This window comes from Triturus cristatus, chromosome 1_2 (genome assembly GCF_964204655.1).
Source record: "Triturus cristatus chromosome 1_2, aTriCri1.1, whole genome shotgun sequence".
In the NCBI taxonomy this organism is placed as follows: domain Eukaryota; kingdom Metazoa; phylum Chordata; class Amphibia; order Caudata; family Salamandridae; genus Triturus; species Triturus cristatus.
In genome coordinates this window covers 790,178,221-790,190,765 of record NC_140580.1, presented here as the reverse complement: position 1 = coordinate 790,190,765, position 12,545 = coordinate 790,178,221, and the positions used below count along the sequence as shown (strand labels likewise).

Sequence of the window (12,545 nt, the reverse complement as noted above, 5' to 3'; positions counted from 1 at the left end):
AGTGGGGAGGGGTGATAGGCAAACTCAAGGTGGCCGTAAGAACCTCCCAGCCGGTCGACTGCCTTTTAGGGAACGACCTAGAGAGTTCCCCATGGAAGCACGTAGAGCGTAAGGCCCACCTGGGAATGATGGGACTCCCCGAGTGGGTGTGCGCCACCACCCGATCTATGTCCGCCCGACTCACTCCCCAGAGGGAAGTCGAGAGCACCCCGATCGAAGAGATCAGAACAGTCCCCGCCGAGGGTCCTTCCGTCCCCCCATCAGAAGGGTCCGTCGCTAGCGATGAACCCACACCATCCGACCCTGACCCGGTCCCTGAGTTAGGCGATCTACCCGAGTTGGCCCAATGGCGCCACGAGGGCGGACCCACTCGGGAGGAGTTTTGCAGGGAGCAAGCCACTTGTCCTTCCCTGGTCGGGCTGCGGCGCCAAGCCGAGGGCCAAGCCGCAGGTGACCAGACCGGGACGCACCGAATCTATTGGGAGAATAGCATCCTGTACAGTGAGCAGAAGTCGGTGGAGCTGGGATCTGGACGGGTACTGGTGGTACCTCTCCGCTTCCGAGATTTCCTCCTGGGTTTAGCCCACGACGTCCCCCTCGCCGGTCACCTGGGACAGGACAAGACTTACAACCGTCTTGTGACCCATTTTTACTGGCCTAAGATGAGAGCAGCGGTAGAGGCCCATTGCAAGTCCTGCCCCACGTGCCAGGCTAGTGGAAAGAGTGGAGGGAAACTCAAGGCTCCCCTCCAACCCTTCCCGGTCGTCAGTACCCCCTTCGAACGAGTCGGGATCGACATCGTGGGACCACTGGACCCCCCCACCTCCCAAGGCCACCGTTTTATCTTGGTCCTAGTGGACCACGCCACCCGCTATCCGGAGGCTATCCCCCTGCGCACCATTACGGCCCCTGTGGTGGGCCGGGCCCTGATGGGGATCTTTTCCAGGGTGGGGTTTCCCCGCGAGGTCGTGAGCGATCGCGGCACTAATTTTATCTCAAGGTATATGACGTCCCTGTGGCAACAATGTGGGGTGTCCTATAAGTTCACCACCCCGTACCATCCCCAAGGAAACGGCCTAGTAGAAAGGTTTAATAGGACTTTGAAAGGGATGATCGCTGGCCTAGAAGAACCCCTCCGGCGGAAGTGGGACGTCCTGCTCCCTTGCCTGTTGTTCGCGTATAGAGAGGTCCCCCAGAAGTCCCTAGGATTCAGCCCGTTTGAGTTACTCTATGGGCACCCCGTCCGAGGTCCCCTCAGTTTGGTAAAGGAAGAGTGGGAGGCGGCACCCCAGACCACCCCCCGAGATGTGTTCCAATACGTCCTGGCCCTCCGGAACCAGACCAGGAAGTTCCGAGAACTGGCCGAGGCCAACCTGGAGGCGAGTCAAGAAGAGATGAAACGCTGGTACGACCAGAATGCCACTCTGGTTGAGTTCCAGCCGGGCCAGCAGGTGTGGGTCATGGCCCCCGTGAAGCCTGGCGCCCTCCAGGACCGATGGACTGGGCCTTACAAGGTGGTTGAGCGAAAGAGTCCAGTTACGTACTTGGTGGACGTCCAGTCGCCCCGGGACCCCCTCCGGGTCCTGCATGTGAACCGACTCAAGCCTCACTTCGTGCGGACAGAACTGAGCCTCCTGCTGGCCACCGATGACGGGGCCGAAGATGAGTCGGATCCCCTCCCGGACCTCCTGTGTGTCAAGGAGCAGGATGGCTCCGTGGAGGGAGTGAACCTTTCCCCAGCCCTCACTGCCCAGCAACAAGCGGACTGCCGCCAGCTCCTAAGACAATTTGCCGACCTCTTCTCTCTGACCCCCCGGGTCACCAACTGGTGTGTTCATGACGTGGACACCGGGGACAGCCCGCCGGTGAGGCACCGAGCCTACCGGGTTCCTGACCGGGTCCGGTCCTGCATTCAAGATGAAGTCTCGAAGATGCTGACCCTGGGGGTGATTGAGCCCTCTGACAGTCCCTGGGCCAGCCCCGTGGTCCTGGTCCCGAAGGCAGCGGCCCCCGGTGTCGCCCCCGAGCTCCGATTCTGCGTGGATTACCGGGGGCTCAATGACGTTACCCGAGCCGATGCCCACCCCATTCCACGAGCCGACGAACTCATTGACCGACTAGGGGCAGCCCGGTTCCTCAGCACATTCGACCTCACCTGCGGATACTGGCAGATTGCGCTCACCGAAGGGGCCAAGGAGCGGTCCGCTTTCTCCACCCCCGACGGGCACTACCGCTTCCGCGTGATGCCCTTCGGGATGAAAAATGCCCCGGCCACTTTCCAGCGACTGGTGAATAAGGTCCTGGCCGGGTTGGAACAGTTCAGCGCGGCATATCTAGACGATATCGCCGTCTTCAGTTCAGAGTGGAGTGAGCACCTCCAGCACCTCCGGAGGGTGCTAGCCGCCCTGCGCCAGGCCGGCCTCACAGTAAAAGCTAGCAAGTGCCAGATCGGGCAAGGCTCCGTAGTCTACCTGGGGCACCGGGTCGGGAGCGGCCAGGTAGCCCCTCTACAGCCAAAGATCGACGCCATCCTGGCCTGGGAACCACCCATCACCCAGACGGAGGTCCGAGCCTTTCTGGGACTCACAGGATACTACCGACGCTTCATTCGGGGATATGGCAGCCTGGTCGGCCCTCTCACCGAACTCACATCTAAAAAACAGCCAAAGAAGGTGCAGTGGACGGCTGCCTGCCAGGAGGCTTTCGATGCTCTAAAAAAGGCCATGTGCACTGCTCCCGTCCTCCAGGCTCCCGACTATGCCAAGGAGTTCCTAGTCCAGACCGACGCCTCCGAACATGGCATTGGGGCCGTCCTGTCCCAAGTGAATGACCAAGGCCTAGACCAGCCCGTCGCCTTCCTCAGTCGGCGGCTGCTGCCCCGAGAGCAGAGGTGGAGCACCATAGAGCGCGAAGCCTTTGCCGTGGTCTGGGCACTCAAAAAGCTACGACCCTACCTGTTCGGCACGCATTTCAGAGTCCAAACTGACCATCGGCCCTTGCGGTGGCTCATGCAGATGCGAGGGGAAAACCCCAAGCTACTGCGGTGGTCAATCTCCCTCCAGGGGATGGATTTCACCGTAGAACACCGCCCTGGTACGGACCACGCCAACGCTGACGGCCTCTCCCGGTTCTTCCGCCTCAGCGAAGAGAACCCCCCAAGATGATGGGCAGTTCTCTCCGGCTTTCAGCTGGGGGGGACGCGTGTTGGACCCGGCCTCGCAGAACGGCCCTCCGTGCACCCGCACCACCGAAACCTGGTACCTGCAGCCCCAACCACCCGGCCCAGCCGGTCCTTCCTACCAGAACCCCCGCACCCGGCCCGGACATCCTCGTCCATGGCCTCTCTCCTTTCGGCCACCCCGGGCCCGCATGCCCACTTCATGCGTCAAGATGGCCGCCCGGCCCCAGCGCGACCCTGGCCTAGAGGCGCCACTCCGGCTGGAGGACATCACACTTCCAGGGGGATGAGAGAGGGAGGAGCAGTTTCTATCGCACCTCTGGACTCCCCTGGGACGATGGGTTTCGATCGGCCCTCCGGCCTCCCTGAGAGCTGGCTCCACGCCTGCTGGGTGTCTGGGACTCCTCCCGCCCCGGCCCTGAACGAGATCAAAAGACAATAGCAGGAAACCCCGACAAGCGACCCCCAGGTGACAAGACCCCTGCCTCCACCGACCCCGGACATCAAAGAGGGGTCGACCTATAACAAGGGGTGCTCTGGGTCGGTCCGGCAGATTCGACGCTGGAACAACGTAAGCCTGCTGAGTGACTCGCGGCTCCTGGAAGATCGTAACACCTCTGAACTTGTGCCTAAGCCTGCTGAGTGACTCGCGGCTCCTGGAAGATCGTAACACCTCTGAACTTGCGCCTAAGCCTGCTGAGTGACTCGCGGCTCCTGGAAGATCGTAACATCTCTGAACTTGTGCCTAAGCCTGCTGAGTGACTCGCGGCTCCTGGAAGATCGTAACACCTCTGAACTTGTGCCTAAGCCTGCTGAGTGACTCGCGGCTCCTGGAAGATCGTAACACCTCTGAACTTGCGCCTAAGCCTGCTGAGTGACTCGCGGCTCCTGGAAGATCGTAACATCTCCGAACTTGTGCCTAAGCCTGCTGAGAGACTCGCGGCTCCTTGAAGATCGTACACCTCTGAACCTATACCTGAGCCCGCTGAGTGACTCGCGGCTCCCCCAGACTCTCACGGTCCCGCCGGACCCCGACTACGACCCCGTATCCCCCGGCTCGAGGATTGTGAGCTGTGCGCCGGATACGTCCCTGCTTGACTTTGGCCAAAGACTGTCCCGCTACCCCCCTACCTTTCCGAGACTCTTGAGCCTGTGCACACCTTGTACATATTTGCCGTGATAACCTACCTGATAAAGATTGTTTCTGAGAATAACCGGTGTGGTTACTCTGTGTCGTGTGGTGCCAGAAGTACGATCCTAGCTGCGAGATTCCTCCCCCTGGGGAGTCTCCCGCCAGTGCCCGGCTACGATACTTCGAGGGTGGGTCTCAGGGTAGTCAGGACCCCCTTCCGGGCTCCTCTGAGGTCACCGTCTAACAGTATTGTTTTGGTGGGTTTCAGTAGCCTCTTGTGTTTTTTTGTGATAGTCATTTCCATTTACCTGCATTACATTTACCTGTGTTTGATGTATGGATGGTGACACCGTTACTGGGTAACATGATGCATTACTGCCCACTGTGATAATCTGCTTTATTCCTGACTGCAGGCCTGGAAGTTTCACCTCATGGACAAGAATGGCTGTAAAATGAACCTGCGCAGGACTCAGGCTCTGCAGAGGACACAAGTGCAACTAGGTATGGTCTTTGAAAGAGAAATGTGCGCGGAACGCTCCCCTTTGTTTCCTTTCTTGAACGTAAGAATCTCAGTGACTGAAAAGGTTGCCACCCGGGAGCAGGTTGGAGAGATAGGGTTCCACTTTTATATTCTTCCGTTCGCTTTTTGTCGGGGTGGGGTGAGGCATGAAAAACCCACAAGTCTAATGTTACATTTCTATTATCAATGTTGGAGAATATGAATACACAGAAATAGGAAATGTTAAATGGGATATGAGTGGACTCAGTCATTTGTCAGAGCTTTTACTTTGATGATGCAGTGTGAGTTTATGAAACACCAGGGTCTGCTGTATACTTTGGAAACCCTTTTGGTATGTCACTGTATTTGTTTAATGTGCCCTCTACGGTACCACCCCACCCCACTTTATTTGCCTATTGTTTCTGCTTTTCCTCTATGCGTTTACAAAGAAATAATGGAGTGGTACTAGCCCTTTGGTTGTCTCAAACGCACATGTACTTTTCTTGGTGGATGAGCTGCCTTCTAGCCATTCTCCCGTTGTTTGGTTGCAGAATGCAGAGTGTAATTAGAAAATATTGTAGCCCATCATTTTCATTCATTGTGAAATTCTTTACATAGATGAACGTTTTATTTTAGCCCTTAGTAAACATGTCCTGTAAGGTGTAACACATTATCTATGTCAGTGTCACAATTGGCTTCTTAATTCCTAGATATTTAATTGAGGATTTCGTGCATTTAAAAGATGCAGCAGCCTTCTCTTTTTTCCCTCTTTTGGGTATGGAAATGTGTAGAATCTCAGATTTGTTTCTGTTTTATAGCCAGAGACACTCAGATATCTGTACTATGTAAGCCTGCCATTGCAGATGTCACTAGCTCTGTTATGGAGAGAAGCATGTCATCTGCAAATAGACTTATCCAATGCTTTCTGTCAGTTCTTTTTACATCAATAGTGGTTCATATGAGTGCTGCTAGCAGGTCTATCATCAGCTCAAAAAGGATCAGATGCCCTTTTTAGCGATGCAGCCTATTCGAGCCTAAGGTCTTTACCCAAATACATTGCATTGCTGAATTTTATGCATGGCCACTATTTGCAACTCTTAGCTCACACCATTAGATACTTTCTCTGCATCCATAGCTTGGTTTTCCTTGCATATTGGGCCTTTTCCATGAAATGTGCTATTTTCCTGATGTGTTCTGCCCTTGTTTACCTTGTACCAATCCCTCTTCATGTGGTAAGGTAAGTAAAGCTTTATTCGATAAAAAATATCATAAAAGCACAACATAGGGGGCGTGGTTTGGACGCCGAGAGAGATGGCGGCTCGGTGATTCTCTCTGCCCGTGCGAACATCGATTAAGGGTAGAGGAACGGGTCTGGCCGCTCCAACACCGCTACACGGCGCGGAATCAAAGACCGGAATGTGAGGGAAGCATTCGAAGAGCACTCTGGAGGTTTTTGATGCAGGGAAGCGGTTTTCCTGGCGCTTCGAATGCTCCGCCCGATGGCTGCGGGGAATGAGGCAGGCGAGGAGACCGCGTGACTGCCCTGAGTGTTGGCGGTCGGATTTAAAGTCACCCGATGGTTTCTGAGGGAATCGGTGTTGACTGCTGGGAGATGTGGTGACAAGCCAGTACTTGGACGGGATCGCGAGTGAGCAGGGTGGTTCGTCAGCTTCAGACCAGAGAGGAGTCACTGGCGCCTATTGCGCACACAAGATGGCGGCACACGCTCCCTAGACGGGGAACCTCCACGGTTGTACAACGGCGCCTGAGGGATGAGCTGTGCTGAATGATGACTCTACTTCACTGGCGCGGTGGCTGCTACTCGGGACACGCTCTGGAAGGTATGGATGGCAGAAATAGAGCCGCGTCTTAATCTAATCAGTGCGGCTGACGCTACGCATCTCTCGCAATGGTGGCAATGTCGGTATGAAGGCGAGACTGTGGAGAAGTCTGATCTTATCCAAGTATATCCAAGTTAGACTCGGCCGGGTCTGATATAACACTTGTAGAAGGGTCGGCCTTCCTGGATTGGTGATTTCGGAGTCTCTGTTTGGGGATTGTGGAGCTGCGAGTGAGTCCTGCGCTACGCTACGAGGTCTTAGACTTGTCAACCTGACACCCTGTGATATCACCTGAATCACCCTGTGATTTAATACACGGTTATATCATGTGACTGCGCAATCCAGCCTTGCACACATTTGCTGCCTTCCACAATGCCGACGCACGCCTCTGGCCTTATATGAAAGTGCGTGCTCCCTCACGGCGATCCACCAAACGCACAGGAAGCGGTCAGGAAACGGTCAGGTAATGCGATCATACTACCACGTCTGGTGGATTTAATGGATCATTGTGCATCTAATTACATTGGCTAATAGATGAAAACGGAGAGGCCGGCGATCGTAAGACACTCTATAAGAGACAGTTGGAAACACAAAGAGGCCGTCGAGACCGGCCACGGAATCTGCGCGACTAGCAACCATGGCTGATAGTAAGGACTCAGTGAAAAGCATGAAGAGGCTCAAATCTGACCAGTCGAATCCAAGTTCACCCAGCAAGGGAGGGAAAAGCAATCCGGACCCGATGGAGCTGATACTTAATAGACTAGATGAAGTGAGGGAGCTGGCAAAAGCGACCAAAGAAGAAGTAGCGGCGATTAGGCAAGATAACCGCGACACCAATGCAAAGTTGATAGAAGCAGAATCAAGGATTAGCAGACTCGAGGACATGGAGGTCAAATCGTGTAATGCCATCAAGCGCCTATGCATAGCCACGGATCAAACAACACGGAAACTGGCGGAGTTGGAGGACAGGAACAGACGGGGAAATCTACGTATTTTTGGTCTTCCGGAAGGATCGGAGGATCAACATGGGAGCTGTGTGGCCTTTTTGGAGTCTTGGTTCACCCAGGCTACTAACATGTCCTTTCATCACCCACTGGAGTTCGATAGGGCTCATAGAGTGCCGGGCAGAATAAATAAGAATCAAAAAGGTCCTAGAGCTATTGTGTGTAAGCCACTACGCTACCAGCATGTAGAACAAATTCTTGACTTTATGCGGAAAAACAACCATATTCTGTGGAAATCGGACAAAATCTACATCTCACAGGATTACAGTAAAGAGACAGGAAGGCGTTCTTGGCACTTCGACCGCTGCTAAAGAAAAGGGGCTTCCAATATGGGTTCGTGGGCCCAGCAAAGTATCGTGTGATGATCCACGGCTCTCCGCATCTTTTTTCAGATCCCCTGAAACTGAAACGTATGCTTGATGGGCCGAAAGACTTAGACATGGAAACAAGTAACCCCGAGGGTGCGGCTGATCAGGCCTCGACCTCAGGTTACAAGTGAACGATCCCTGCACACATATGCCATCCAATTTTCTATATGTGCTTCATTTACTCACTGTAGAGGTTTTTCGATAGCACGACTCTCTGCTTCAAGTCGTTTTCCAGTGAGTGACCTGTTGGTTGAATGCAGTTGTTTCTGATCCCTTGATTTGTAGTATGTTTCCATTAATACCTATCAATAGGATGAGTGCCAGGTCCCTAGGTTCTGACTACTAATGGACATGCTTCACACATTGGTGGCTTAATGTTAGTTTTGTTACTGGTCCTAGACCAGCAGAAGAGGTCCCTGGAGGTTGATCTCTTGATGTAGGTTGTTTGATATTACATTGGTTAGGAGCATACCTCAGATCGACTGTGTTAGTTCCTCTGTTCCACGTTTTTTTTTTATTCTGCAATGGTCAAGCACGGGGAGGATGCGACGCAATCTCATTCCAGTCACCATGCCTACTACGTACAGTTGGGGTGGGGAGGGTGGGGGGTTGAGGGTTTTTTGGGAAGGGGTGTGTGTTCAATGTTTTTTGCTTTTGTTTCCTCTTGCTTGCATGGTCTTCATCTCCTTAATGCTCGGGGGTGGGGGTGGTGATGGGCTCTACTACTGCACTAACTGTGCTTACCATGTGAAATATATAATTACCGATATGAAGGCGCAACCTTCTGATGTCACATAGCTCAATTAGTTCTCCGTTGGGAGTATGTAATGTGGACAGATTGAAGATATTATCTCTTAACGTTAAAGGCCTGAACCAACCTGTCAAGAGACAAAAGATTTTAGATTATGTAAAGAGAATGAGGGGTGACATTGTTTTACTTCAGGAGACGAAGCTTGAGGCTAAGCAGTTTTATCACCTGAGGAATAAATTTTATAATGAGGTTGTGGGCGCTGAGGCTGTGAACAAAAAGAATGGTGTTCTGATACTTGTTGCGAGGAAATCTAAGGTAGAGATCTTGTCCTCCGAAGCGAGTGTAGACGGAAGGTGGGTCACGGTCAAACTGAGTAGGGATAATACAGAGTTTTATGTTACAAACATATATGCTCCTAACACTAGTGATCTGAATTTTTGGAATGATCTGATCTGAAAGAAACACGTTAGTTAGATTCCTCACCTTAGAATATCCCCAGGCGTCAGACTGGATCCGGAAGATTTTTCGTCAGCAATACCCCTTGTGCGTCGCTAGGCTTCGTCTGCGGCTCCGCGTCCGTCGTCGGCGTCGTGCGCCGGGATGACGTCGTCGGAGTACTTAGACGCCGCCCTCGCGCGCTGACGTCAGTTCTTCTTTTTTCCGCGCCAGTAAGCTACCCCTTTAGTCAATTTTTGACTAGCTTTTTGATCCTTTTTGATCCTGTCAATCGACTCCGGTGCCGGTAGGATGCCTGGTTTTAAAGCCTCTGCTGACTGTAACCGCCTGATGTCGGTTACGGACCATCACCGCCGGTGCCTGTACTGTTTGGGCCTCGACCACGACGCGGAGTCGTGTTCCGACTGCAAGGCCCTGACCTCGAAGGCTAGACGGGAGCGGTCCCGTAAGCTTCTCGAGATCCGCCACTCGGCTCCGCGCGTCGCTCGATCCCGGTCCAGGAGGAGGTCCAAGGATCGGTCGCGGAGCCGCAGCCGACGTCACCATCGGTCGTCGGGATCCAAGTCTTCGGGTAAGTCGAAGCATTCCAAGAAGTCCAAGAGGCGACATCGCTCTTCGGACTCCCCTCGCCGGTCGCGCGACTCGGCCGAGGGTCAGGGTGGTTCCACCCCCGCGGCTCCGGCGGAGCCGCAGGCGCCGCGCACGTCCCCATACCCTCCGGTCCCTGGGACTAACGCGACGCCGGCGGAAGTCAGTGCCTTCCTCTCGGCCATGAGGAACCTGGCTCCGCCGTCGGCGCCCGCTGGTGCGCCTTCGGGCCCCGCGGACCCGACTGGGCTGCCTTGCCTGCCGGTGGCTCCGGCCCCGGCGCCGTTGACGGCTCCGGCCTCGACGCCGCAAGCGCCCGAGGGACCCGTTCTCGAGTCCCCGTCGACGCCGGTCGACCTCGTCACGCCTCCTCCGCCGGCGTCGACACCGGTACCACCCCCGACGTCGACTCCGCTCGACGTCGTGCCCCAGTTCAGTCCCGCTCCGGGCCCGGCGCCGGTCCGGCGTCGCTGGACGCCGAGATCAACGCCGCTAGAGACACATTTTGTCTACCGCCCGGCTCCGTTACTTTCTCCTCTACACCAGGAGTCGGATGATGGGGACTACTGGGAGGGATCCGAGGATCCTATGGCCGCTCATGCCCAACTGTCCCAGGACTGGGCAGATGAACTGGGGGAGGCCAGTGGTCTGGATACCTCGCCAGACACTGGATTCATCTCTCCTCCGACTGTGGCTTCGGAGGAGGGTGCTGCTTTCTCCGTGGTGCTGCGCAAGGCGGCCGCAGCCCTTGGGCTCGAGCTCCCTGCCGTGGCTCTGAGGACGAACGTCCTCACTGAGGTGCTTCAGTCTGCAGCAAGCTTCACTGAGCCTCTGCTGCCGTTCAATGAGGTTCTACAGGGCACCTGGTCCAAGCCCTCCACAGTTCCTCCTGTGGACAGGAACGTCGCCAGGCGCCACCGCCCTGCTCCGGGCGACCCCAGTTTTCTGTCCCAACACCCTACCCCTGAGAGCCTGGTTATCCAGGCCTCCACCTCCCAATCCTCTTTCCCGACCGCCCCGCCGGACCGGGATTCCAAGAGACTAGAGCAGTTTGGCAAGAAGCTGTTCTCTTCCCTTAGTTTGGGCCTTCGGTCTTTGAACACCGCTTGTCTCTTGGACCGTTATTCCCACTCTCTGTGGGATGCGGTGGAGGACGTGCTGCCCCTGTGTCCGGAGGAGGCCCGGACACGACTTACCCAGGCTCTGGCCGATGGGAGGGATGCCGCGCGACATGCTATAAGATGTGGGCTTGACACCACGGACTCGCTGGGTAGGGCCATTTTTACCTCAGTGGCGCTTCGACGTCACGCCTGGCTGCGGTCCACGTCATTTTCGGGTGATGTCCAGAGCTCTCTCATGGACATGCCCTTTGATGGCACTCGCCTTTTTGGCGAGAAAGCGGACAGTGCGCTGAATCGCTTTAAGGACTCCCGGGCTACGGCCAAGTCCTTGGGCCTCTCGGCCCCGCGGTCGCAAACTTCCGCCTTTCGCCCCTTTCGTGGCCAAGGAAGGGGTGCCTCCTCACGTACGCCTAGCCACCAGCCGCAGAACCAACCTGTGCGCGGTCGCGGACGTGGTTTCCGCCGAGGCGGTTCTGGAGGACGACGAGGTCAGTCCACCTCCACCCCGGCAGCATCCGCCTCAAAACCTTCCTAGTCCGAGCTTTCAGGCCCATTCCACGCCAGTGGGCGGCAGAGTTCGCCATCACCTGCTCCACTGGCGGTCCATCACATCGGACAGGTGGGTGCTGCAAATCGTCCGAAGGGGCTACTCCCTCCCCTTCGAGACGACCCCTCCAGCCATGCCACCGCAGCACCACCGTATCTCGGGGGATCATTTGAATCTTCTCCACGAGAAAGTTTCCGCCTTCTTGGCCAAGGGGGCCGTCGAGCGCGTTCCGAGTCCAGAAGTAGGTCGTGGTTGTTATTCCCACTACTTTCTGGTTCCCAAGAAGGGCAAAGGGGGCCTACGCCCTATCTTGGACCTCCGGAACGTCAATGCCTTCCTCCGGAAGGAAAGGTTCAAGATGTTGACCTTGGCTCAGGTTCTAGCTGCCCTAGACCCCGGAGACTGGATGGTAGCGTTAGACTTGCAGGACGCATATTTCCACATCCCCGTCCTGCCGGCCCACCGGCGTTACCTGCCGTTCACGGTGGGCCCAGAGCACTTTCAGTTTACCGTGCTCCCCTTCGGTCTCACCAGTGCGCCTCGGGTGTTCACGAAAGTGATGGCGGTGGTCGCAGCTCATCTGCGCAGATCAGGGGTTCCAGTCTTCCCCTATCTCGACGACTGGTTGTTGAAGGCGGGCTCGCCCCAGGCAGTCGTCTCCCACCTCCAGACTACGGCGGATCTCCTGCATTTGCTGGGGTTTTCCATCAACGTGCCGAAGTCACACCTGAGTCCCTCTCAGAAGCTCCTTTTCATCGGAGCGATTCTCGATTCGGCGCAGTTCCGGGTCTATCCACCGAAACAGCGGGTCCGGGATATTCAGGCCCTGATTCCCATCTTTCGGCCTCTATCCTGGGTTTCGGTCAGGCTAGTGTTGCGGCTTCTGGGGCTGATGGCCTCCTGCATCCTACTAGTGCATCACGCCAGGCGGCGCATGCGGGCTCTGCAGTGGGACCTGAAGTTTCAGTGGGCCCAGCATCACGGCAACCTGTCCGACCATGTCTTGATCTCGGAGGGCACTGCTCAGCAGTTGCAGTGGTGGCTCACGGACCGCGATTGG

At 55.7% G+C, this 12,545-nt stretch overlaps 1 protein-coding gene across 2 annotated transcripts in view; it reads left to right on the top strand.

Annotated features, from left to right (window-relative positions):
- Nucleotides 1-12,545, top strand: part of CEP104 (centrosomal protein 104) — a 726,468-nt gene that overhangs the window by 684,866 nt on the left and 29,057 nt on the right. For both annotated transcript variants that reach the window (XM_085608861.1, XM_085608862.1), the window contains exon 21: nucleotides 4,724-4,811. In XM_085608861.1, the coding sequence (XP_085464987.1) occupies nucleotides 4,724-4,811 (88 nt within the window). The remainder of the gene's footprint in view (nucleotides 1-4,723; nucleotides 4,812-12,545) is intronic.